The sequence below is a fragment of the Myotis brandtii genome, unplaced genomic scaffold (assembly GCF_000412655.1).
Source record: "Myotis brandtii unplaced genomic scaffold, ASM41265v1 scaffold26, whole genome shotgun sequence".
In the NCBI taxonomy this organism is placed as follows: Eukaryota; Metazoa; Chordata; class Mammalia; order Chiroptera; family Vespertilionidae; genus Myotis; species Myotis brandtii.
This window is the reverse complement of record NW_005359880.1, coordinates 2,899,859-2,923,843: the sequence shown is the minus strand read 5'-3', so window position 1 is coordinate 2,923,843 and position 23,985 is coordinate 2,899,859. Positions and strand designations below refer to the sequence as shown.

Genomic DNA, 23,985 nt, shown 5'->3' with positions numbered 1-23,985 from the left:
AGGAATATATTGTTCCTTCTCTTTCCTAATATATGATGAGGAAGATTTGCAAGGCTGTTGCTTCCTGCCAAGGCCATTCACCTGACTCGTAACAAGTCAAATCAGTATGTCTTCATTCTTTGTGTATTGCATGTGGAAGAGGTAAAGAACCATGTAATACGGGGTGCTTGGTCTCAAGGGACCCACCACCAGATAGAGGATTAGACTTAAAGAAAGGCTCTGTTGGGTAAAGGAGATGTCAGTATTTGTGAGAGAAGTATGACGACTGTCGTTTCAAAGCCAGCTCTTGGGATGCGTGGCCTGGTAGGTGACTAGCACACCAAGAGCAGCAGAACCATTGAAGTGGTTCTAGCCCGGAAAGTCTGGGCCTGAGAGTAGCCATAGAAATTCTTCTTCGGGGCTTACAAGCAGAAATCTTTCCCACTGCATTCCATTTGATGAGCTTGTTTTGTGAAATCCTTGAGTTTTAAGAGACTAAAACTTAATAAGCAAATTGTTGATAGTAAGTAACGTGCTGTGTATTTAAATTGGTGTCATCTTTCCCATTTGTTTAAGTGATGTTGTGTCACGATTTGTTTTGTTTGACTCAACCCTCTTTGTCAAAAGTTCTCTAATATATATATATATAAAATTTGAATTACTTCATCTTGCTGGAATATTTTATATCACTCCTTGAGATGAACTGGAGACATTTCTGAAATTTTACAAAACTCAGTGGGCTGAAGTGGAAGTTTGCCTTTTGGGTGCTAAATTCTTTAAATTGCATTGATGTTGCTGATGAGGTTTGGACCTGAAATGACTTGGCTTCCTGTTCCATGTTTTCCCTCAAGTAACTTTTATTTTCAAAAAGGAATTAGTCCACAGGTTTGCATTTAGAGGGAGAATTCTAATCAGTTTACATAGAGAATTAGAACTGCAAGAAGCTAACATGAGGATTCTTGTATCTTCAGTACTTTTCCTTTGAAAATATATAAACATTTAGGTACGGACGGGCTCAAAACAACAAGTGCTTTAACTGCGAGGGCCCACATGTTATGTTCATTTTGCTGGTCAGGTCAGGAATTTGATAGACTTTGCTTTTCCTCAAAGCAGTTACCAAGTCCAGACATGTTTGAAGGGACTAGGGGCATGTTTCTTGCTATAGTTTCTTGGGAGAAGGTACGATGAAGGAAGAAAAATGAAGTATCCTATTTTGTGATCTTTTGGCACATACAAGGTATGGGTGTCTGAACCACAGTGTTGGACCTTTTGTGTGTGAGTCTGAGGGGAGGGGGGTGGGGAATGCAAGAAGAGATGCTTGCTGGCCAGTTACACATTGGCATCAGTGGCCCAGGGCCTGAGCACTGTGTAAAGTGGGCAGAGGGCCCAGATCCTGACTGTTTTAATCCCATCTGTGCCTCCTCCAAAGGCAATTACTTCCTCTGCACTGTGGACATTGGACATCCTTGCCAGATCACGATCCGGCGGAGGAAATGGTAGATAATAATTAACGTAACTTCTATGCCTTAATGACAGAGTTCATCTTATAGTGTTAATAATTATCATGTTATAGGTTCCGAAGGGTTTAGAATCATAGAATTTTACTTTGAGTTTTTTATGCCTGAAATTTTCAAACGTGCAGACATAGAAGGCATCCCATGTACCCTTCACTCTCTTGCAACAATGAGCAACTAACTCAGTGATGGCAAACCTTTTGAGCTCGGCGTGTCAGCATTTTGAAAAACCCTAACTTAAGTCTGGTGCCGTGTCACATATAGAAATTTTTTGATATTTGCAACCATAGTAAAAAAAAGACTTATATTTTTGATATTTATTTTATATATTTAAATGCCATTTAACAAAGAAAAATCAACCAAAAAAATGAGTTCGCGTGTCACCTCTGACACACGTCATAGGTTCGCCATCACTGAACTAACTCATGGCCAGTCTTGCTTCACCTGTCTGTCTCCTTACCTACTCTCTCCACTCCTAGTATCTGTCACCATGCATTCGTTTTGTCTTGAACTTTATATAAATGGGATTAGATAGTATGTGCTCTTTGGGGACTGGCTTTCTGAGCTCAGGGTGATGTCTGATTGGCCCGTATTGTTGCATGTACTGTCCGTCGGTTTCCCTTGTCCCCTCACCTTTCAGAGAATGTCCAGCTGAGCCTCGTGGCGCCCTGTTCCCCTGCTTTCCCACCTCTGTGTTGTTCAGGTCTCCGTCTCCCAGCCCCTGCTGTCCACCTGTCCAAGCTCAGTCCAAGCCCATGCTGTCTGGCTCTCTCAGTGACCCTCTCTCTCTCTCCAGCATCTTCACTCTCTCCCTCGTTGCTCAACACTCCTCCTCTGCTTTTGAAAATGCTCAGAAGACAACTATCTCTTAAATCCTCTTCCTAAAAATGTCCATTCAATTCCTTGTCTTCACCACACTGCCACACTTCTCTAAATATTCCTACACTCACTGCCTCATTTCCTGAAGTAATAATTCTCTTCAACCCCTTATCATTTGACCTCCATGCCCTTCGCACTGTGAAAACCACTAGCGCTGAGGTCCCCAGGAAGCCCCAGTCACCGAGTCCCATGAGCCGTGCTTGTTCTCTCTCCTTCCTTTACCCCTGAAAAGTGACTAAGAACTGTTCTTCCTCCTGGTTTTGTGAATAACAATTACTGGGATTTTTTTTTTTTAATCATAAAAGTATCCCATGTGGTTAAGAGCACAGACTGGAGCCAGGCTGCCGGGATCAGAGTGCTGCCTCCTCCACTTACCTTTGCTCTGTCTGACCTTGGCTCTGACCTTAGCTATGTTCTAAACTGCTGCCCTCACTTCCTTTAGTTCTAAATTGGGAAAGCCATAGTAACAACCTCATAGCATCATTATGTGAACTGTTAGAACAGTGCTTAGCAATTGTAAGTACTATGTAAGCATTAGCTATTAAGACCAGAAAAAAATAAAAATTTAAAAACTGTTAGAATGCATAAAAACACTATAAATCTCCTAAAATTCTCACCATCTAGCAATAGTTACATTTTGGAGTATATTCTCCCAATATGTTTTCTGGATTAAAATATATTTTCAATTAAACATAATCTATACAGCACTGACTTTTGCCTTTCCTCTCCAAATTCCCTCTCTTACCCCAGCTTTTGTGACAAAGTTACTTTGTCCCTTCACAAATGCTTAGCAACTCGACCAGAGTGGAACTCTATCTTTGATATGTTCTTCTGTTCTTTGGAAATCATTCTCTCACTTCATACAGCATTGTTTTCCCCCCAAAGCAATGAGCCCTTTGAGGGCAGGAATTTAGACTTCTGCTTCTCTGATCCGTCCCACTTCCTCTGCTCAGCCCCAGTGAGCTCCTAATATGGGACCTGCAGGCAGATGCAGTGCAGTGATGACTAGGAGCACCAGGGCTGGTGTCAGCCCCGGCTCTTACTCATGACTCACTGGGTATCCTTGAGAGCTTCAATGTCCTTATTTGGAAAGTGGGTTAATGATACCTTTATCATGCTCTCCAGAATATAATGTTAATTAAAATTTTTATAAAGGGTGCAGTGCAATGCATACAACATACTTTCGTTTATATTTTTAAGACAGATTATGAATAATCATATTTGTGTATGCATAGGATGTCTTCAGAAAGAAATATGATAAATTGATTACAGTGATTCCCTGGGGAAGTCTAGAGTAGGACAATTAGTTTTTGTTTATACACTTTAGAATTGTTTATAATTTTTACATATGCATATATTCTTTTAAAACTATTCAGGGATGTTATGAAGAGTAAATTAAATAATTTTATATAAACTTTTACCACAGTGCATGACACAGAGAAAGCACTCTGTAAATGTTAGCCTTTGTGTTCAATATTAAATAGTTGTTGCATTCATCAAATTCATTTATGTATTCATTCATGAATAAACGAATGAAACATCCAGCCATCCTAAGTCAGCCAGGCAGATATGAGCAAATCATTTCTCAGCCAGACTTGCTACTTTATGTAGAGCATGTAACGTGTTTGTAAAGGTCACTCTCAGTGTTGGCTATAAACATAGATCTCTGCATGGCTGGGCCCAGTATACCACATAAGGGGCTGGCTCCTGCGCCTCTGTGGGTCACCGTCAGAGCTGCTCCCCGTGCCCACCTTCACCGGAAGAACCTGTTTGGGGCACAGTATGGGGGTGCAAAGCAGCGTTGTCCTTGGAATCTGGGTGCCACACATGTGGTCAGCCTGTGCTGGAGGTGAAAGTTCATGGCACCAGCAACTGACCTTAATCAAGTGCATGAGAGTCCCAGAGACTCCACCCCGGCTTCTCGGAGCTGTGTAGGAAATCAAGCAGGTGGGTAACCTTTGGCTTGGAACACTCAGTATTTGCAGGATACCTGTGGAAAGGTGAGCAGGGTGTATCCTGTTTCTAAGAAAACAAACACTGTGTACATAAACACCCCAGGGTGAGAGGTTCGAGCTGGCCCCATGTGTTGGTTGCTACATCGCGTGTCCTAATCTACTTATGGAGGCCCCATTCTCTGCATTAGTCAATACAAGAGAGAGACGATGGAATGGAATAACTCACTGGCCTGGTTAAGGGCATGGCTTTGAAGTAGGAGAGATCTGGGTTTAAGTCCTGTTTCTACCACTTACTAGCTGTCTGATCTTATGCCAATTATTCCACTTTCCTGAGCTTCAATGGATGTGATAAATCCAACCTCTGTGGTTGTAGGTAATATTAAAGGAACTAATGTATGTAGAAAGTACTTGGTAAAGTAGCTGGCACATAGTAAGTAATGAAAAAAAATGCAATTGCTATGCTATTATTATTGAGCTAGACTTCCCACAGTTTGGTGGGAAAACAGTATTCACACATAGTCCGTTACATAAAAATAAGCATTAAATAACATACAATTAAGCACCGAAAGAAATGGGTATGGACCCTTTTGAGAGCTTGGTGACAGCTATAAATCATCAATTTGGAAAGAACAAAATAGGCACTCACAGTGAATTTTGCATACAATTTTAGGAAATTCATGCACCCCCTGCCCCTGCCTGCTCTTCTCATGCATGAACCAGCCCCTTAGAGGTCCTTGAACCCCTGAGCATATAGCAGGAGTCCACAAAGGGAATTAATCACTGTAAGCAAAAGTAGTTAGGGAGGCTCTTCCTGGAAGAGGTTAAACTGGGAACTAAGGCCTAAAAGGAAAAGAGAATGTAAGTAGCCAAGAGAAGCAGGCAGAGAACCTGGCGGAGACTTGCAGGTGGGCCTGTGAAGGCAGCAGTGGTACACATCGCAGTCCAGGCTTGGGGCCAGGCCTCTGGTTCAGACGACCTCAGCCAAGCAGCCGGCCCTTTGACACTAGGCACATAAGTCACTTCTCTGTGCCGTGGTTTGTCCATTTGTAATGGGGATGGAAATAGAACCTGCCTCACAGGGTCAGTGTGGGTATTCAGTAGGATAATGTCCTGACAGTGCTTGGCACATAGCCTGGTGTCCGGCGTACAGTGAGCCCCATGTGGTCACACGCTGCTTTTATGAGTAGGGTTTCTATTATGGTAGCAGAAGTATTAGAGAGGACTTTGCCTGCAAAGCCAAGCCCTTTGGACTTTTCCTGGGGGCACCAGGGAATCCTTTTTTTTTGAGACAGAAATAAGCTGGAAGTGCTGCTATATCAGAGCACAGGGGTCAGGAGAGATTGGATTGGGGAAGATAAGAGGCATGAGTCCTGTTCCAAAGCTGATGCAGTAGCTGTAGTGGTTCTGGGAGCCAACGCTGAGGTAAAATAGAAGCCAGGGGAATGGGGAAAAATAAAAATGGGGGGTTGTCCAAGTAAGAATCAAGATAATTTGGAAAGTACCAGGGTGTAAGGTTGCACTGTCGAATCAGGCAGTCACGTGAGGTGACCATTGAGCACTTGAAATGTGGCTCATCCAAATCAACGTCACTTTTTTAATGTGGCCACTGCAGAATTTAACATCCCACCTTTCTATTGGACAGCACCGGGTCTAAGGAGTCAGTAGGAGGGCTGGGGCAGGATGCGCGATGACCAGGGCCGTGGTGGTGTCACTCACTGAGAAAGGGACATCGGAAAGGTCGGGACTGGGCAACGATGTTTCATTGCTTCCAGCGTGTTATGTTTGAAGCAGCTGTGCACTGTTCAGGTGTAAATTTAAATAGGCTTTCATTTAGACATTGGGATTAGGGTAAAGGGTCAGCGCTGTATGCGGTCATATCTAAAGTCAGAAGGGGAGAGCATCATCTACCGTAACTGAGGGCCAGTGTGGGTCAGGCAGGTGCTGAGTAATTTACATATTGTTCTCTCGTTTCCTCCCGCTAACAAGCCTGTGAGGGAGGCACTATTATTATCCCTTCCCATTTCAAAGATGAGGGAACTGAAAATCAGAGAACTGAAGCCACTTGAGGTAGTAAGTGATGAGCCAGGATTCGAACTGCATCTGACTGTAAAAGCCCTTGTTCACTCTGCCACACCGGGCCCTCACCATGGAGCCCCTAAGAAACTAAGTCAGAAGGAGAGATGCGGAATGTCATTGCACAGGCAAGGACAGGAGAGTCCAGCATCACTGAAGCCAGGGAGGAGACATTGTCCAGGAGGACGCAGATGATAAGAAAACAAAGTTAGACTTTTGTAGCAAAGAAAGATAGTAAGTGCTAAGAGCCATTTCAAATGGAAGGAGTCTTAATCCCATAGGGTAAGAACATTTTTCAAAATGAGACTTTTCCAGGGCTTGTTCAGAGCTTTGCAAAGGTAAACATAGATAGGAAGGGGCATTCTTTTAAATCGGTAAGTTCTCATAGCCAGGCGGAAGGAAACACGGGTCCGACTAAGAGGCGGAGACTCTGATAGTCATGATTAGCCCTTCTCATGAGGACCTACATCAGAATCGCTTTGGAAGCTCTTAAATACAGATTCTTGGGCTTTGCCCCAGGCCGACTGAAGCAGATTTTTTTTAACAGGTGCCCCAAGTGTTCTAGATACACCGTGAAGTGAGGAACCCGCTGCTCAGGCTCGGCAGCTCTCTCCTCCGGATTTATTACCCAGGATTGGCTCATCCTTGTGGTTCCCTGCCAGGTTTGCTAAAGACGGGAGGAGGATGGGATCATCCTGTGCTTTAGCAACAGTCTTACCTGGAATCTGGGGCAGTTTTCCTTTCAAATAAGAACAACCAATTCTTCTCGCTTAGGTCTTTTTCCACGGCCCCTTCCCTCCGCACTTTGTGCTGTTACAGAGACCACCGATCAGAATGAGCAGCAGGCCCGTGCTCCTGGCCCACACTTGCCCCCGCTCTCCTCCCACTCCTTCCTTGTACCTGTGATGTTCAGGGCAAGCAGTGTAGAGGGGTGACTGAGAGGATGACCTTGAGAGTCAGGTGGCCCGAGTCCCAGCTCTGCTTCGTTAAGTCACCGTAATCTTGACAAGACCTTTTTGACCACTCTGTGCTTCGTCTATCAAGTAGAAATGATAAAAGAATTCATCTCTAAGAGGATTAAATGAACTGATACATGGAACTGACTTACCTGACACATACTAAGTACTCAATAAGTGGTGGTAGTTATCCGCTTTCTTTTTAAAATATATATATATTTATTGATTTCAGAGAGAAAGGGAGAGAGAGAGAGATAGAAACATCAATGATGAGAATCATTGATCGGCTGCTTCCTGCACACCCCCTTCTGGGGATCGAGCCCACAACCTGGGCATGTACCCTTGTCCGGAATCGAACCCCGGACCCTTCAGTCCACAGGCCAACCCTCTATCCACTGAGCCAAACCAGCTAGGGCGGTAGTTACGCACTTTCATCATTACAACAGCAACTTCATCATCATCATTATTATTCAGGGACATGTGTCCTAGATGGAGGGTAAAATCAACTAATGAAAAATGAGGACCTCAGAAGGGTTTGCAAATAGAGAAGCACAACTTCTAGCAGCTGAGCTCTATTGAGGTCGAGAGAGAGAGCTGCCCGTGTTCTTTTTCGCTCTGCTGATCCTGAGCCTCTATAAACTTCTTAGAAGAGCTCTGATCACCGTCTCCTCCCATCTCCAACCACCATTCCCACCGCTCCCAGCAGCCTCTCCTCATCTCTCTCCCATTTCCCTCCCCCCACAGGGACTTTGTTCTTTTTGCTCTTTGCTCTCAGTGCTGGACAGGAGCAGGATCGCACAGGTCACAGTTTCAACCACCCTTGGCCTCACGGCCTGCGGGCTTTGGTCGGGGAGAAGGAGAAAAAGAATTTTGTCTTACCTTTCCCTCTTTTCAAAGGCACATGCCCTGGTTGCAGGCTCGATCCCCAGTGGGGGGGCGTGCAGGAGGCAGCTAGCTGATCAATGATTCTCTCTCATTGTTGATGTTTCTCTCTCTCCCTCTACCGTCCTCTCTGAAATCAATAAAAATATATATTTTTTAAAAAGGTTTAGGATTTAGTGTATTCAGCAATAGTGGCCTGATACTAATAGGAATCATAGCTGACCTTTGCAAGTTATTTACGGATCACAAAACGGCACATTAACAATTGTGTATCAGTTGGGATTCAGCTACTGCAAACAGAAATGTTCTCAGAAACAGCAGAATGGGCTTTAATTCAGGGGATGGGGCGCTTGCATAATCAAAGGAAGGCCTGGAGGGCTCTGCATGGAGCCCTCCACCGATTTCCAGGCTTCACCATAGAACTGGCCCCAGACCCGGGCAGGAAGTGAAGAGTTGGGAGGCTGCTGCAGCCACACAGCTTCTTAGCACCATACTGCTAGTGACTGGACACCAGTGCCACCACCTCCATAAAGAGCAACTTGCCCACCACCCCGCTCGCCAGCAGAAAGGAGCCAACAGCAGGAGAGTGGCCTTCTCCCTTGGGTCACCCAGAGCCCTAGCTGCTGGGGAACCTGGTGTCTCAGTTGGCTCAGGCTGCCATAACAAGGCACCACCGACTGGGTGGCTTAAACAACAGAAATGAATTTTCTCAGTGTTTTGGAGGGTGGAAGTCTGTGAACAAGGTGTCGGCAGGGTTGCTTTCTTCCGAGGCCTCTTTCTTTGGCTGGTTGATGGCTTTCTTCTCCCTGTGTCTTCACACGGTTATCCCTCTATACTCATCTGTGTCTGCATTCTCTCTTCTTATGAGGCCACCAATAATACTGGATTAGGGCCCATTCTAATGATCTCCTTTTAAGTTAGTCACCACCTTAAATGCTCTATCTCCAAATATAGTTCATTCTGAGGTACTGGGGGGTTAGGACTTCAACATATGAAATGGGGGGAAGGGAGCACAATCAGCTGATACCACTAGGAGACTTAGAGTCTTACTTCCCATCCCTGCAGTACAGCAAGGCGCCCAGGAGGGCAGGGTAGCTGCCCAGCACCACCCATCAGGGACTGTGGAGTGCTTCGAGCACTTTGCATGGGATGTGATCAGAGGGTGCACATACTTCATGCTCAGCCAAAGTACTCTTTATACTTATTACACTCACACGCTTATTTTATCTGATCTTAACAGTCCTTTGAGATACAAAAGTATTATTATCCCCCATTTTTCCCATGAGAAAATTGAGGCTTAGAGAGGTGACAAGTACCTTCCCAGGGCCCCAAAGCTAGGAAGGGGCAGGAGTGAGCTCAAGTCCCTTGGCCTAATCCTTGAGTATGCCTGGAACTAGAGAGCCAAGGCATAGTATAAAGGAAGGCCACATCATACGTTCTACTAGAGGGCCCAGCAAATGTTAAAGGGGCAGCCACTACTCAGATCCAGCCCAAATTATAAGGTTTCTCCGACTTTTCCAGAAATCTTTCATTTTCAAACTTTGACAATCACTGTAATGTTAAAACACAGATACTTTTGAGTTAACCTTTCATGGGCCCCAACCAAACGCATCTGCGGGGTGGATTCAGCCCATAGGCCCTCACAGAAAATAAGTGTGCATGAAAATAGTCAGACCCAAGGGTCTGACTCTGCACTCCCCACACTTCCTGCCATATTAGAAAGATGTTGCTACCTGGTCATATGACCTTGAAATTCTTCTTGTGCTGTCTGGATTTTCCTCTTGTGTCTCGCCACATACATGGTTTCTGCCTTGTTATCGAGCCGAGGGTCCCAGCATTCATCGAGCATGTGTATATACAGGGTGCATTACTGATAGGCACTCCCAACAATCCTATGGGATAGGGACTGTGCCCCCTTTAACAAATGAGAGGACCGGCAGGAGCTGGAGTAATACCCTGATAGCTGAAGGCAAGATCAGAGGGTAAGTGGAAACCTGTTTTTTGTTTTGCCTGCTCTTTTCTAACAGCCACAAGGGGTGTGTTTGCTCATGAGCATCTGCGTCACTCCAGTGATTCAATTCCTGGCCAGGCCACGGTGACTTGTGATGCAGATCCTGGGGCTGCCTGGTGTCTTCCTTCCAGAGTGTGATATTCTTCCCACCTCTCCCTGCTTCAGGTCTCTCTAGACAAAGATTAAAATGTCCATATTTCCCTAAGGGGACATTCTGTTCCCAGGAATTCCTAGGACCCTGGGAATTCAGATGAACAACAGCATTAAAACCAATGCAAATTATCTGAATAGCTAACTGCCACATATGTTTATTCAAATCTGTTAGCCACATGCAAAAATGAAAACAAGGCTACTGGAGGTCTGCACAGGCATGCACAGGCCTTGGCCTTTCTGAGTGGCTCGAGATCTCCAGATGCCGACCTCAGTCCTTGCCTAGAAGCAGCAGCAAGAACATTCTTGCTTAGCTTGCGGATGGGGGGAGAGAGGGCGGGGGTGGGACCAGTCCTCCAGGGCATTAGACAGATAAACAGATAGATACCTTCTGCACCAGAACAGTTATTGCACAAACATGAGGCAGTCAGCAAGCTCCTAACTCCAGGTCTTGGAGCGTCAAGGTCACCCTTGATGAAGAACCACATCCTGGACTGTTCAGTGATGACCCGAGTGTTTGTGCATCAAATCTATTGGCATTGCATCCTTTGTGGGGTACCGTGGGAAGCGTGGCTTCTGGGGTGAAAAGGCTTACAAACTAGATTAGCTTGGAGCAAGTTTTTCTCACCTGAGTTGTCTCATCTTTGAAACAAGGATGAAATCCTAATATACCTTTTGGAATTAGAGCCAGGCTTCATGGACTAATGCATATGAAAGCACCGTGTGCAGTCTACAGTTCCATACAAAGAGCAGGTATTGTTTGCCTTGGAAGCTATTCTTGGAGTAAGAATAAAGCATGCTTTTCATCCACCTAGTAGCACAAACAAACAGCTAGATATCCTTGCCATGAAGGGAAGACCAAAGAAAACCCTCTGAAGGTGTAGAGGTGTTTGTTTCCCAGCCTCTTGCTCTGATTCTGCTCAGGCCCAGCTGTTGAGATGCAAAGCCGCAGCTGCAGCTTGGGAGGAAAGCCTCAGCTGGCCCTCCAGCCCCTGTGCACAGCCCCCACTCCCCAAGAATTAACAGCAGTGGCCCTCCTTGCACAGACAAGAGGCAACTCAGCTTCTTAAGTTGAAACAATATAATCTTGATCCGATTTCTCCACAGGAAGAATGTTACAAGATTTCATTCTTGGAAAAGAGAAATTGTATTTGAGTTGGGAGCCCGAGAGAGGCTGGCAGGGCAGAAGGGGATGGCAGGCTACCTGAGCAGTGGAGAAGCTGTCTGGTGACAGGGGAGGCTGTCTGGGAGGGGGCAGGTCAGAACACAGACATCAGGACAGGGGAAAGCTGCAAGGAGCCATGCTGGCGGGTGTGCATTGTGAATTGCTGGCTGTTTTCAATCGTGACTATAATGGAGTCAGGAAGTAAGAAAGTCCTTCATGTACTAGATGCAAAGTTTCTGGCCAGTGTTCGGGAGGCCTACCCAAGCATTTTATAAATAGAACCTGACTGCGGACTATTTGCTTATGGCCGTGCGGGTGGGAGCAATGACTGATCCGGTCCCGATTTGTGTGAACTGCTCTGCAGTTACAGGAAAGCTTGCTCAGGCCTTGGAAACTTTAGCCCTGGAGGCTGAGAAGAGGAGGAGAATGCTTGGCGCTATTCTCATGCCAGGGGAACATTTAGAAAGTCCTTAGGGTGCAGCCTGGAAACCACAGGCCGGCAGAAAGGGTGTCATGTTCGCTTTCTGGAGGCTGGGGGGCCAGTGCTCAGAACCAGGGCCAGCTGGCAGGGGAGCCCGGGGTAACGTGCCACAGGGAACAAAATATGGAAGCAGTGTGCTGTGAACCAGGGCACTTCATACTTTTCACAGTGAGCCTGCCTGCTGCCTGGGTCCCATTTCAAAGACTGTTCATAAGCTCGTGCCTGGGAGCACAGGAATGGGCTTGGCCAGGCCAGTGGGTGTGAGCAAAATCCCCGGAGGACCTCCTAGGCCTGCTAGGGTTGGGGCGGGACAACTGAAGAATCTGAGGAAGAGGCAGCTGGTCAGGGAGTGCATTGAAACGAGGTCACCCTAAGCCACCAGCCCCACCCCAGCATTCCTCCTCCCAGCTTCCTGCACTGCTAGAGCTTCCTTATTTCAGGGGATTCCTCTGTTGGATGTCACGAACCATTCCATTCTGTCCTGACACTAGCGTGCAGCGGAACTGCTTGCAGATGCTAAAAAAAAAAAAGGGGGGGGGGCTGCTGCCCCATGGACCAACCAGACCTAGTCAGTCCAAACCCTTGAGGCTCATTGACCAGGGGAGGCAGACAGGTACACAGGGAATTTCGGTTCGCTGTGCTGGATGTGACCCCCGAGGAGAAATATAGCAGCTGCTGTTCGTAGAGTGCCTTGGTCCTATGCGAAACACTACGTGTGCGTCAGCAAATTGAATCCTCAAAAATAATTGTATCCTTATCTTACAAGTGAGAAAACCGGGGCTCGTGGAGGCTCAGTAACCTGTTTCAGGAACCAGTTTCGTCCAGCTAGTGTGAGGCAGAGGGAGGGTCCAAACCCAGGAATGTGACACTTGCTGATTAGGCTGGATTTTCAGAGTTTTGCCCACAGTTTTATTGGTGCATTTGACCCAAGGCTGCCTATGACCTCAGAGGGCAGAAGCCCTACCCAAGGCCTTGAACTCAGCCACTGGGAGCGTTCTAAGTGTGGAACTCGGGGCTTTGAACTCAGCCACTGGGAGCATTCTAAGTGTGAACTCGGGTGGACACGGCAGAGCGCACAGGTCACCTGTGTTTTGCAGCCTTGTCTGGTCCAAGCCTTTATGGCAGACATGCTTTGTGCAGCTGCAGCCCCTCCACAAATTTGAGACAACCTGGGTTTGCTACTGGTGCCACCGTGCCCTAAGACTGCTCAGCCCTCGCACAGCACCCAGGCGGCACACCTACCGTCCGTCATCCACCTGCTCCTATGAGTCATAGAACTGCCACACGGCTGCCCGCTCTGCATTTCCCTGCAGATGCCACCAGGCCCAGAGAGAACTTAGCCATATATGGCAGGGCTCCAGCCTGCCCTCCCCTTAGAATATACCACTGGACAACCAGATAGGTTGAAGCTCAAGGTCCAGGAGGCTGCCTTTGATTTTCACTGGGTGGCCGGGGAAAGGGAGGAAGAGGCAGCCTAGAATCCAAGGGCTGAGGCCCGAGAGGAGAGTTACCCCAGGAACATGTAGTAGGTGCAGGATTAGCAAGTGCCCTGGCTGCCAGGGTGCGGCCCGAGAGGTCAAAGGAGGGAATGATTAAGTTTCATTAAATATGTCGGGCCGTTCAGTTTACCCCACTTGCCATTTGCTGTGGATCTGTCTGTCACTGGGATACAGACGTCCTTATCTGCCTAACCAATGTTCTCCCAACGGTTGCAAATCCTGGTGGCACCTAAAACTGCACCCTTTGTGCAGAGTTCTCCAGGGCCACTGCCTTTTGCCATTTTCTGTTGCCAGAACTTGCATCCGTGTGATAGTTGGGTAAGAGAGCCAGAATGAAATGAAACCAAGCCTTCCACTGAAGCACAGAGCAGTGGTACTAACTGCACGCGTACCGTGGCTCGGGTTGCACATGATCACGCTTGCAGGGCCCTCTACCTACTGCAGAAGTTTATGTATATTTGTTCCCCTTTAGAAAATCCTAGAACAGGCTACTTTGTGCTGTATATGGGGTGCGTGGATTACTAGTGAACTACTAACTAGTACTGGGTTTCTGCAGACCGAAGATTTATGAAGGTGCTCAAATGGGTAGCAAGCTTAGACACCCAGGCTACCACTCACTGCCGAGGGGTATTTCAGTACCTCACAGATGTTGTTGACTGGGAAAATGCATCCTTTCCCCCTAAGGTAACACAAAGCATTAAAAATGTTTAAACAACATAGAGATGATTGTTGTTGACCTTTTAAAAAATTCTCTCCAGCTTTCAGGTAAAAACAATAATTGAAGATGTCAAGCAAAACAGCAAGCACCAACAACATCACCCAGGCAAGGAGAACTGTGCAGCAGTTAAGACTAGAAGCTTCCATCGAGAGAATAAAGGTAAGATGATTTGATGGGATGTGTTTTCTGAAGGCCAGGCCATGTTTCAGAGGAGGTGTTGCTACTTAATGCAGTTTGGTGCCGGGATTTTCCTAGAACAAGCGGAAAGCCTTAGACTCTCTAATTTTCATTTCTACCAAGCACAGGCCTCATTTCAAAAGCACTGGGGAGCCAGAGTGTCTGAGTTAGCCTCTCTATTGGGACAGAAAACCTAAAACCTGTGGCAGGATTTCCTGAGGGCCTACCTTCCCTGAGCCAACACGGTCAGGTCCTGGGATTGCTGGGTTTTATGTTGTCACAGGGATTCCTCGTCATCCCCCTGGAATTTATTAAGTGCGCTGATTTACCGGTGCCGCTGAGGCAGGCCGGCATCACAAGTCGGCAATCGGGGTGTCCTTTTTAGGAGAATGCAGCTTTTTAACTGTGTGTGGGCTTTAGTGGCCATGTTCTGCATCTAGGTGAGCCATGCCAGCCCTGGTAGAAACCGGAAGGTATGTGCTAGGTCACCTGACTTAGGAGTCCCCCGAGTCCCCCCCGCCAAATCCCAAGGAAGGACTAGGGGGTGAGTGCCCTGGAATGTTGTGAGTAATGCTGTTTCCTAGAAACTCAAGCCGTCACCTGATAAATTCCTCTGGGCCTGGAGATGGTCACCTGTCTTTAAAACACGAGGCCTGCTGTGCTGAGGTTGACAGGGTTCAGCTGAGGACACTGGTCTGAGCATTCACAGGGATCTCCCACCAGCCTCTGAACCGGGCTGGCATTTTCCATTTTTAACTCGAGCCAGAGCGAGGCCCTGCATCTTCCCATGCTGGCTTTGTCTCTTTTTACTTTCCCAAGCCCAATCAGGAAATCTTGAAACTCCAGTAGTATTTGGCTCTAAACCCATAATTTGGTTTTTTAACTGTGTTCTGCATCCTAATCGATTTTTGGGGTGGAGAGGGGGGAAGATAGAAACTAAGATACAATCTTCCATTGATTCATTTTTTTTCTTACCTCCCCCAACTTTTTATTTTGAGAAATGTCAAATCTATGGAAGAGTGGTAATAGCAAACACCCATGTCCTCTTTACCAGGATTCATCCATTGTTAGCATTTGCCCTCTCTTTTTCTGTCCCTGCACACACATACTCGCAAAATACATATAATTTTTTTCTTTGAACTACTTAAAAGTTATTGGCAGACATCGTGACTCATCACCCCTAAATACTTCACCAAAGTACAAGAGCATTCTCCTACACGACCGCCATACAGTGACAACATTCAGGATCCGCTGAGAATATTATCTAACACACAGTTCATTCATGAAGAATCCAGGCCACTCTCTCTGCAGAGTGGCCCTCATTCGAGATGGAATTGCTTGCTGACAATTAGATTCCAGTTAAATGTTCTGGCGGAACACTAGCTAGCTGGTGTTCACAGTAGGAGATAGATGATGTTAGTTTTATTTTTTGATTAAGGAAGGCCTTATCTGCCAGATTTCGCCATGTAAACGTACCTTTCCCCCTTTTAACAAGGAATCTGCGACTGACGTTGTTCTCTGACAGTTCCACCCAATGCATGAGCATTCAAACACTTTTTTTTCCAGTTTGTAAATAAAGCATTCCCTTTCTTGTTTGTCTACATGTTAGGTATCAAAGGCATCAGCCGATCTCATGTCCTACTGTGAGGAGCATGCCAGGAATGACCCTCTGCTGATGGGAATACCAACCTCAGAAAACCCTTTCAAGGACAAGAAAACGTGCATCATCTTATAGAGGAGAGTGAACCAGTTCCTCGCGTCTCTTCAACAAATCAAATTATGAGCAGCTCCTTGAAGAGAAGTACCTTCAGCTTATTTGGTAACCACTGCTAATAACTAAAATGCTCTTAATATGGAATAATGGACTCTGAAGTCTTTATTTTCCAAGTTGTCCTTTCTCTGAAATACCCTTTACTGATCTAATACAAAGTAACAATCTTGTTTTCCATTTGGTAACCGTGGTGTCATATTGGGTTGCTGCTTAACGCAAGTCATTCTGGGCCTTTTAAAAAACACAAAGATAGGCTTTCAACTATATGAATGATCCATTTATGTCAAGACCTAAATTACCTAAGCCCCTGTCTAGATTAAAATGCCAAGAATAACTTAAGTCCTTAAACCATTATATTATAATGTGTTCTTAATAGGGTTGCACCAACCTGTACAGTATATACGGATGAGGAGTGTTTTGTGTATATAGATATATATACATGTCTTTGTATATACACATATCAAAGCTTATTTGCTTAATAAAATGCTCTCCATACCATCAGTCCCTCAGCTCCAGAAGTTATCCCTTTGTCTTAAGCTATGTGTGAGTAGAATAAGAAATTCTTTTTATATAGTTGTTGTACAAAAACTAAAGGCCATCATCCTAAAGGTTGTATTCATTGCCATCAAGTAATGAAGTCATCTCTTGCTGACCCTCTTCGGCTACAATACACTGTGCCAATTAAAGTTTTAAAAGTGACCTGAATGCCCTTTCATAATGTGAGGTATTCATTCACAAGAGGCCTTTCCGGCTTCAGTGATCCTGAGTCGAGAGAAGGGGAGGACACCAGGCAGGTGTGCCGGGGGCTCACGGTCTCTGGATCAGGGTAGACACCTCTGAAATTTCCACCCTTCTGATGGGAATGGGGAAGACAGGGTGCTCAGGAGCCTAGCAGGGAGAGGAGCAGGGATGTTTGAAAGCCAGCTGCTATTCCCGATCAGACTTTGTGACTTAGCTCCTCTTTTTCTCGCTGCCTTGCCTTTTATCTTCCTCTCCTGCCAGAACATCTCTTTGCAGAGGTAATGTTCACCTCCCCGGCCCAAGTGGGTGGAACATGGTGGGAACTGAACATACAAAAAACATAAAGGTATTAAGACACAGGCTCTTCTCACACATCTGCAGCGTCAGTGTCATCCCTACCTTGTCCACAGACCATCCGAGAGACGTGGATTCAGTGGCATATGACCCGGGACCAAGGGTTCTAGTCGCTGGGCGTTGGGCTCCTTGATTTTCCTCTGGGCACGAGTGCAGCCCTCACATCCTCACAGTGTCCAGTGGGGCTCCCACAAGAAGGAACCTCCTATAACCAGAGACTATGTTAACTTTGTCAAAGGGGAGGAGAGGTTCTTTTTTTACTAAATGCTCACTTAAGGGCCCAAACCATACCCTTGGCCTTTGATATTTTAATTCATCTTTAGTTCATTCAAAATAACTACTAATGAAGGATTACAAACATATTCTCAAAAAGGACTCAACCCCAAGAAGGAATTATTTACAACGGATTTTTCCTAGTTCTGTGCAATCTTGCCCTACAATGCAAGCCCCTTTCAAAATTGAATGTCTGGGCTTGGAGTATTATGGTAATTGTGGATAAACAAACGCAGGACTATTTTTTAAACTGCTCAAATATGTTCAGTATTTCTCCACGCCACCCATCTATTCAGCATTATAAACTGCCCTCGTTTTTCCAACACCATGTGAATCTCACCACTGCCCTACACCTCCTGTCATCTGGAGCTTGGTTCTGCAACATGGCCAATTCCCAAGTGAGTGATAGCCACCTGTCCAGGGGGGAGAACGGTCCACCTTTCCAGCGGTGAACTTTGAAATGTACACTAAAAAGACAACTTTACATTAAATGCTTCACTTAAGGAGATATTCTTTTTTAAAATAGGTATATTTTTCTGGTAGTTTCAGAACACTAATGTTTCCTTAAATATTTATAATACGTCTTGTTAAAGTATTTTCATGCAATTATGTTTATTATACAGGTATGTGCACAATTTTGGTAGCAGGCATAGTTTATTCTTCAATACTCAAACATGTTCTTTTACCTAACAGAAAACAAATATATTTTGCTATATACTTATTCATATGCTTGTAGTGATAAGGAATGGAATTGAGGTCCCAGGAGATTTTATTTTATTTTTGCTGGCCAGGCATAAGGGCCATAAGTATAATTGTCACATAACTTCCTAACTAGGTAGAGGGCCTGTTCAAGAAAAGTGAAATCAAATCCTTCGATGCTGGACCCAAGGGGTAGTGGGGGAATTGTAGCTAAATGCTGACTTACTTATAGCTAGATGTCTATGTGAGAAAATATAATATATGTATACATATATATGATATGCAGAAGTCACTTTTATTTATCAGGCTTCATTCTACTTATGAAGCCACAGTTCACCTCTTCTGCAGCAGCTGGTTTATGATGATGGACAAATGCCCAGTGTGTGTTATTTTTCCGACTACCACTATAATGACACACAATCACATATATACATGCAGCTTTTTTGGCTTCCTACCTATGAAGCCATTTAAATATGTTCACTCTGCTTTGTCTTTGATGCTGCTTCTGTTAACAGTGATCTTTTTTTTATTCTTATATCTTCATTCATTCATCATAAATCTGTCCATTTGAGGCCTCAGGATCATGGCAAGGCATGCTAGACAAAATGTCATGACTCCAAAGAATTTTCTAGAGAGAAAACACTGTATACCAGGTGGTTCCCCAGTTATAGATTGTAAGTACTTTTTTTCTAAAAAGAATCAGGTTTTTATATTTCCTTACTTTATTAAAATAAAAAGTGCCATACTTACCTTTTAAAGGAAAGGTGTGATTTGCTTTCTCTTTATTTGGACTGTTTTTGTACTTGACTGATTTTTAAACTACCAGAAAAAGAATTGTACCGATGATTTTGAGACATAGGTTAGTTTAGGTAATGGGGGATGTGCCAAATTTTCTCTTCACTTGCCTCTTTTCAACCGATTTCCAACTACAAAAGTGTTGTCTGAGTGACTCCACCCAATTTTAAGAATGAATCAGTCTAAGAAGTGAATTACACTACATGCCAGTCCTTTCTCAATAAAATAAACAGAACACAGACTATGTTATGAATTGTATTGATTTCTTTTATGGTGTATCTGTTAATAGGAAAAAGTGCATTATATCAATAGAATTACATGTATGTTAAAATAGAGCACTTACCTAAGTTGGGTGGCTTAGATCGTTTTCTAGCCAGTCCTGTGTCCCTGTGTCCTATGGCTTTGGACAAGGCACTTCATCTCCCCGGGCCTCCACTTCGCCGTCTGTAAAACAAGGGGCTTGAAGGAGATGGTGGCTGAGATCCCTTCCCGCCCTCAGATGCCTCGATCCAAGGGCCCACCCCAATACTTGTCTGCCAACGTGTTGGTGCTATAAGCTGCTTCAAATATAAAATCGGTTTGTCTATCATGTATGCTCATTTAATAGCTTATGAAAAGCTGTTTTGTCATACAGCCTTTTTTTCCCAAGTTTTGTGGACTTGATTGCTGTAATAATGTCTTGTTTTTAGCTGTGTAACTATAAACATATATTCTCTTAATGTCTCGTTAAAATTTGATATGTAGTTGATGGGATCTTGTTATTTTATAAAAATTTTTGGCTACTCATCTGTCCAGCATCTGATTAACCTAAACACTGTGATCATTGTTTGGAAATCTGTCCTATGGAAAGAATAAAAGCATTTGTTTTGCAGCTAACATGTTCACAGATTTGAAAGACGTTTCATTAAAGCACCATTGATCTATGTCCTGGGTCAGTGCCTCATTGTGTCATCCTACGCGTGTTTGGCTGAACAAATGAAAAGAAGGCCAGTTCTCTTCCCCTTTTCCTTCATTCCTTCAGTTAACACTTTCTGAGCACCTGCTGAGAGCCAGGTGTTGAATGCAGACTCTGATGACACTCAAATCAGACACACATCAGCCCATGAGAAGCTGACAATCTAGAGTGAGGAGGGTAGGAATCACAGACATACAGAGAATAATTACATCACCATGTGAAACGTGCCATAATTCAGGGGAATGCCCAGTGCTATGAGAGCCCAGAAGAAAGAGGTTCCACATGAGAAGGCTTATCAGGGAGGTGATGTTTGAGCTGGGTCTTCAGAGAAGAAACCCTTTAACCATTGGAATGAAGTCTTAGGAGGAAATGACAGAGGAGAAAAGAGAGCTCAAAAGCTCCTGTGCAGAGCGTCTCCGGTACTACCTGTTTGTCCCACAAGAAACAGGAAGTCAGTGGAGGTTGTCAGGGAGTGACAAGGATTCCCAATGTGTAGAGGTCTGTTTTCCATGCTGAGACCCAGCAGTGACCATGGCAACAGATAACAAATGGGAAGGTCATTAGACTCGCAATGACTCATAGTCACCAAGCTTTGCTGAAGGTGCCCAGCCTCCTCCCCAACCCCTTTCTCTAGGGCTGGGATTCCCACAGAGATGAAGGAAAAACAACTTCGTCCAAAAAGGGAAAAACAGCCAGTGAGCACCTGGTTATGGACTGGGCAGAGGTGGCCTCTGCTTCTGAGAACCAGTACTCAACACATGACAAAGGATAGGAGCAAGTGATAGTCACTTCTTCCTTTCTAGGAAAGGACTGAAGAATTTAGACACTTTCACCATGAAAAATAGGCAACAACTGACAAACACTTTCTCTGGCACAGGCCAAATTACCAGAAGTTCTTGTGACTTTCGATGGAAGACAATTGCATGGAGGATGGTAGATGGGGCTGGGTAGCATTGAGCTTAAAACAAGGTGAAGAGAGGAAGGTTAATGAGGCCAAAATGGGTAGACTAAGCAATCATGGCAGATGATATGTTACACTTAACATCATGAACAAGGAGCTCAGACCTGCAGGTAAAGATGGGAGCATGTCACATGGCCTTTCAACTCTCCTGGTTATGAGCAGTGATCAGCTTCTCATTGGCAAAATACACATAACATATGGATACTCATTATAAGCCACCTTATGTAAAGCTAGGTAGACAGTCGAGTATTTCTCCCTCCTTCCTTCCCTATGCCCAAGTTTGCAAACATTTAGCTTACAGCTCTGACTGTAGAACCTGGTCCCACGATCAGCTCTGTCCGTCTCTGCACAACCTGGTGTGACTATCGCCTTTAGCTTGTTTTTCAGAGTACAGTTCTATTCTCCTTGCGCCTCTACCCCTTTTACCACTGCCAACCCCTAATAACCTCTGTCTTCAGAAGAGCCCTTTTGTTTCTCCATTGACTATCTCCTTATCTGAGTCATTCACATCTATTAAAGGTTGTTCAACTGCAGGCTACCCCTGGGCAAACATGTACAGTTGGTCTCAGGAACCCTCACCTCCACTATCAGTTTTTAAAGAAACTAGTATTTTCTCTGCCCTGGAGGAAAATGAAAGTTCAAAAAACGTTCATCCTAAAAATGCTAATGGCTTAATATACAAGTCCATAGAAAACCATTGGGCCTATAAAATAGTACTATGGAGAAAGCAATGCTTAGCAAAAGGAATGGAAATTAAAGTTTTAGGTATTTGGGGGGGGCAACGGGGGGAGTAAGGACACATATGTAATACCTTAATCAATAAAGAAAAAAATTAAGTTTTAGGTATCACTGAGAATTAATTTTACATATGAAACATTTCTATACTCCTAGATAATCCATTCCATCATGAAAGCAAGTAATTTAAGTGGTTGAGTTACTTAATGGTAAGATCATGAGTTTGGGAATCTAAGAAATGTGCAGCTGAGACAGCTATGTGCCAGTTGTTACTTCTGGCCTCTGGGTCCGCCCTCCTCCCCCTGCCTATTCTACACACACAACTGCTTAGTGACAGAAGTGAGAGCTCCCTCCTATAAAAGACCTCCTATTAAATCTGCTATAGGACATTCACCATGTGATATCACAAGGACACTGGATCCACACGTTGCTGTGTTGGGGCAGGTCTAAGGCAGTCACTCACTCAACAGATGTGGCCAGTGGTACCTACTCTGTGCCAGGTGCTGATAGACCTGATTATTAATGTCCCTAAGGTCAGGGTAAGGATAACCTTAAAAATTGGCAAGTGAGATTTAGATAGCACACACATTTATGTACCACTGACTCTGAACAACACAGGTTTGAACAGTGCGGGTCCACATACATGGGGATTATTTTTCAATAAATGCCTGTACTGTTTTGAGCTGTGGTTGGGAGTCTACAGATGCAGAGAGCTGACTGTATGCATTGATGTACTCCATTTTATATAGGGAACTTGGGCATCCACGGATTTGGGTATCCATAGTAGGTTCTGGAACCAATCCTCCCATGCAAACCAAGGTACAACTAAGTTTTTGAGGAGTCAAAAGTCATGCACAACTGCTGGGGTGTCAGCACCCCTAACTCCTGTGTTGTTCAAGGGCCAACTGTATTAGGAAATCTAGAACTAGCATTAGTTATGATATAAAGTTTCCTTCTAAAATAGATGTCAATAAAAAGTAAGCCAATTTGTATTTTTAAAAATGTAAGTATATGTAGTATATAACTTGTCCTTGGATATGTTAAAATTCATAAAGGAGCCTTACAGTGTGTCAGGACACAAACATCCATTTGGAGAACTGCACTCCGAGCATCCTGCATGTGTGCAACAGAGCATTGCTACCTTTAACCTTCAAAAGGCCAATGTATTTTTTCCCATTGGCCAAAGCATTAGATGGATTGGTTCTAAATAGACCCATGTAGATCTGACATCAATATGGGTCATATAACATCTGTCAATATTACCAGACATCTGTGTGAGGCGTTGGGGAAAGGAAGGATCAAACAATGACACTAGGCTGGCACTCTGCATCTGTTCTCCCATTCTAAGCCTCACAACAACTCTTAAAAGGACAGTAGATGTTATTTTACCCTATCCTCCAGATGAGGAACTGCGGCTCAGATAAGTTAAGAAAGTTATCCAGGATCCTACAATTAGAAAGTACAGTTGCTAATTTCATACACGGAGGTCATTCAGACACCACAGCAAATGGCCTGTCTTTATACTTGTAGCATTGTTTGAATAGGGTAGTGATGGCGAACCTTTTGAGCTCGGCGTGTCAGCATTTTGAAAAATCCTAACTTAACTCTGGTGCCGTGTCACATATAGAAATTATAGAAATTTTTTGATATTTGCAACCATAGTAAAACAAAGTCTTATATTTTTGATATTTATTTTATACTAGAGGCCCAGTGCACAAAAATTTGTGCACTCAGCGGGGAGAAGGGGTCCCTCAGCCCATCCTGTGCCCTCTCCCAGTCTGGGACCCCTCGGGAGATAACGACCTGCTGGCTTAGGCCTGCTCCCAGGTGGCAGAGGGCAGGCCCAATCCCTAGGTGCAGCCCCTGGTCGGGCTCAGAGCAGGGCTGATTGGGGAGTTGGGGCGCCGCCCCCTGTCATGCACAGAGCAGGGCGGATCGGGAGGTTGTGATGCCACCCTCAGTCACACTCAGGGTAGGGCCGATTGGGGGGTTGGGGCACTGCCCCGTCACACTCAAGGCAGGGTCGATGGGGAGGTTGCGGCACCACCCCCTGTCATGCACAGAGCAGGGCCAATCAGGGGGTTGGAGTGCTGCCCCCTGTCACTCACAGAGTAGGGCCCATAAGGGGGGTTGGGTCTCCGTACCCTGTCACGCACAGAGCAGGGCCGATCAGGGGGTTGGGGCGCCGCACCCTGTCACACACACAGCCACAGGGCGATCAGGGGGTTGGGGAGCTCCCCCCGTCACGCACAGAGCAGGGCC

General features: G+C 45.1%; 1 protein-coding gene across 4 annotated transcripts in view; it reads left to right on the top strand.

Moving 5' to 3' along the window:
* The window catches only part of GNG12 (guanine nucleotide binding protein (G protein), gamma 12), a 69,884-nt gene extending 49,889 nt beyond the window's left edge, over window positions 1-19,995 (top strand). For 3 of the 4 annotated variants that reach the window (XM_014541077.1, XM_005868052.2, XM_014541078.1), the window contains 2 exons: window positions 14,303-14,421; window positions 16,049-19,995. In XM_014541077.1, the coding sequence (XP_014396563.1) occupies window positions 14,329-14,421; window positions 16,049-16,174 (219 nt within the window). In that variant the 5' untranslated portion in view covers window positions 14,303-14,328 and the 3' untranslated portion in view covers window positions 16,175-19,995. Of the gene's footprint in view, window positions 1-6,986; window positions 7,063-14,302; window positions 14,422-16,048 lie in introns of those variants that run through there. The other variant, XM_014541079.1, reaches the window with a different exon arrangement.
* The last annotated feature ends 3,990 nt before the right edge of the window (window positions 19,996-23,985 follow it).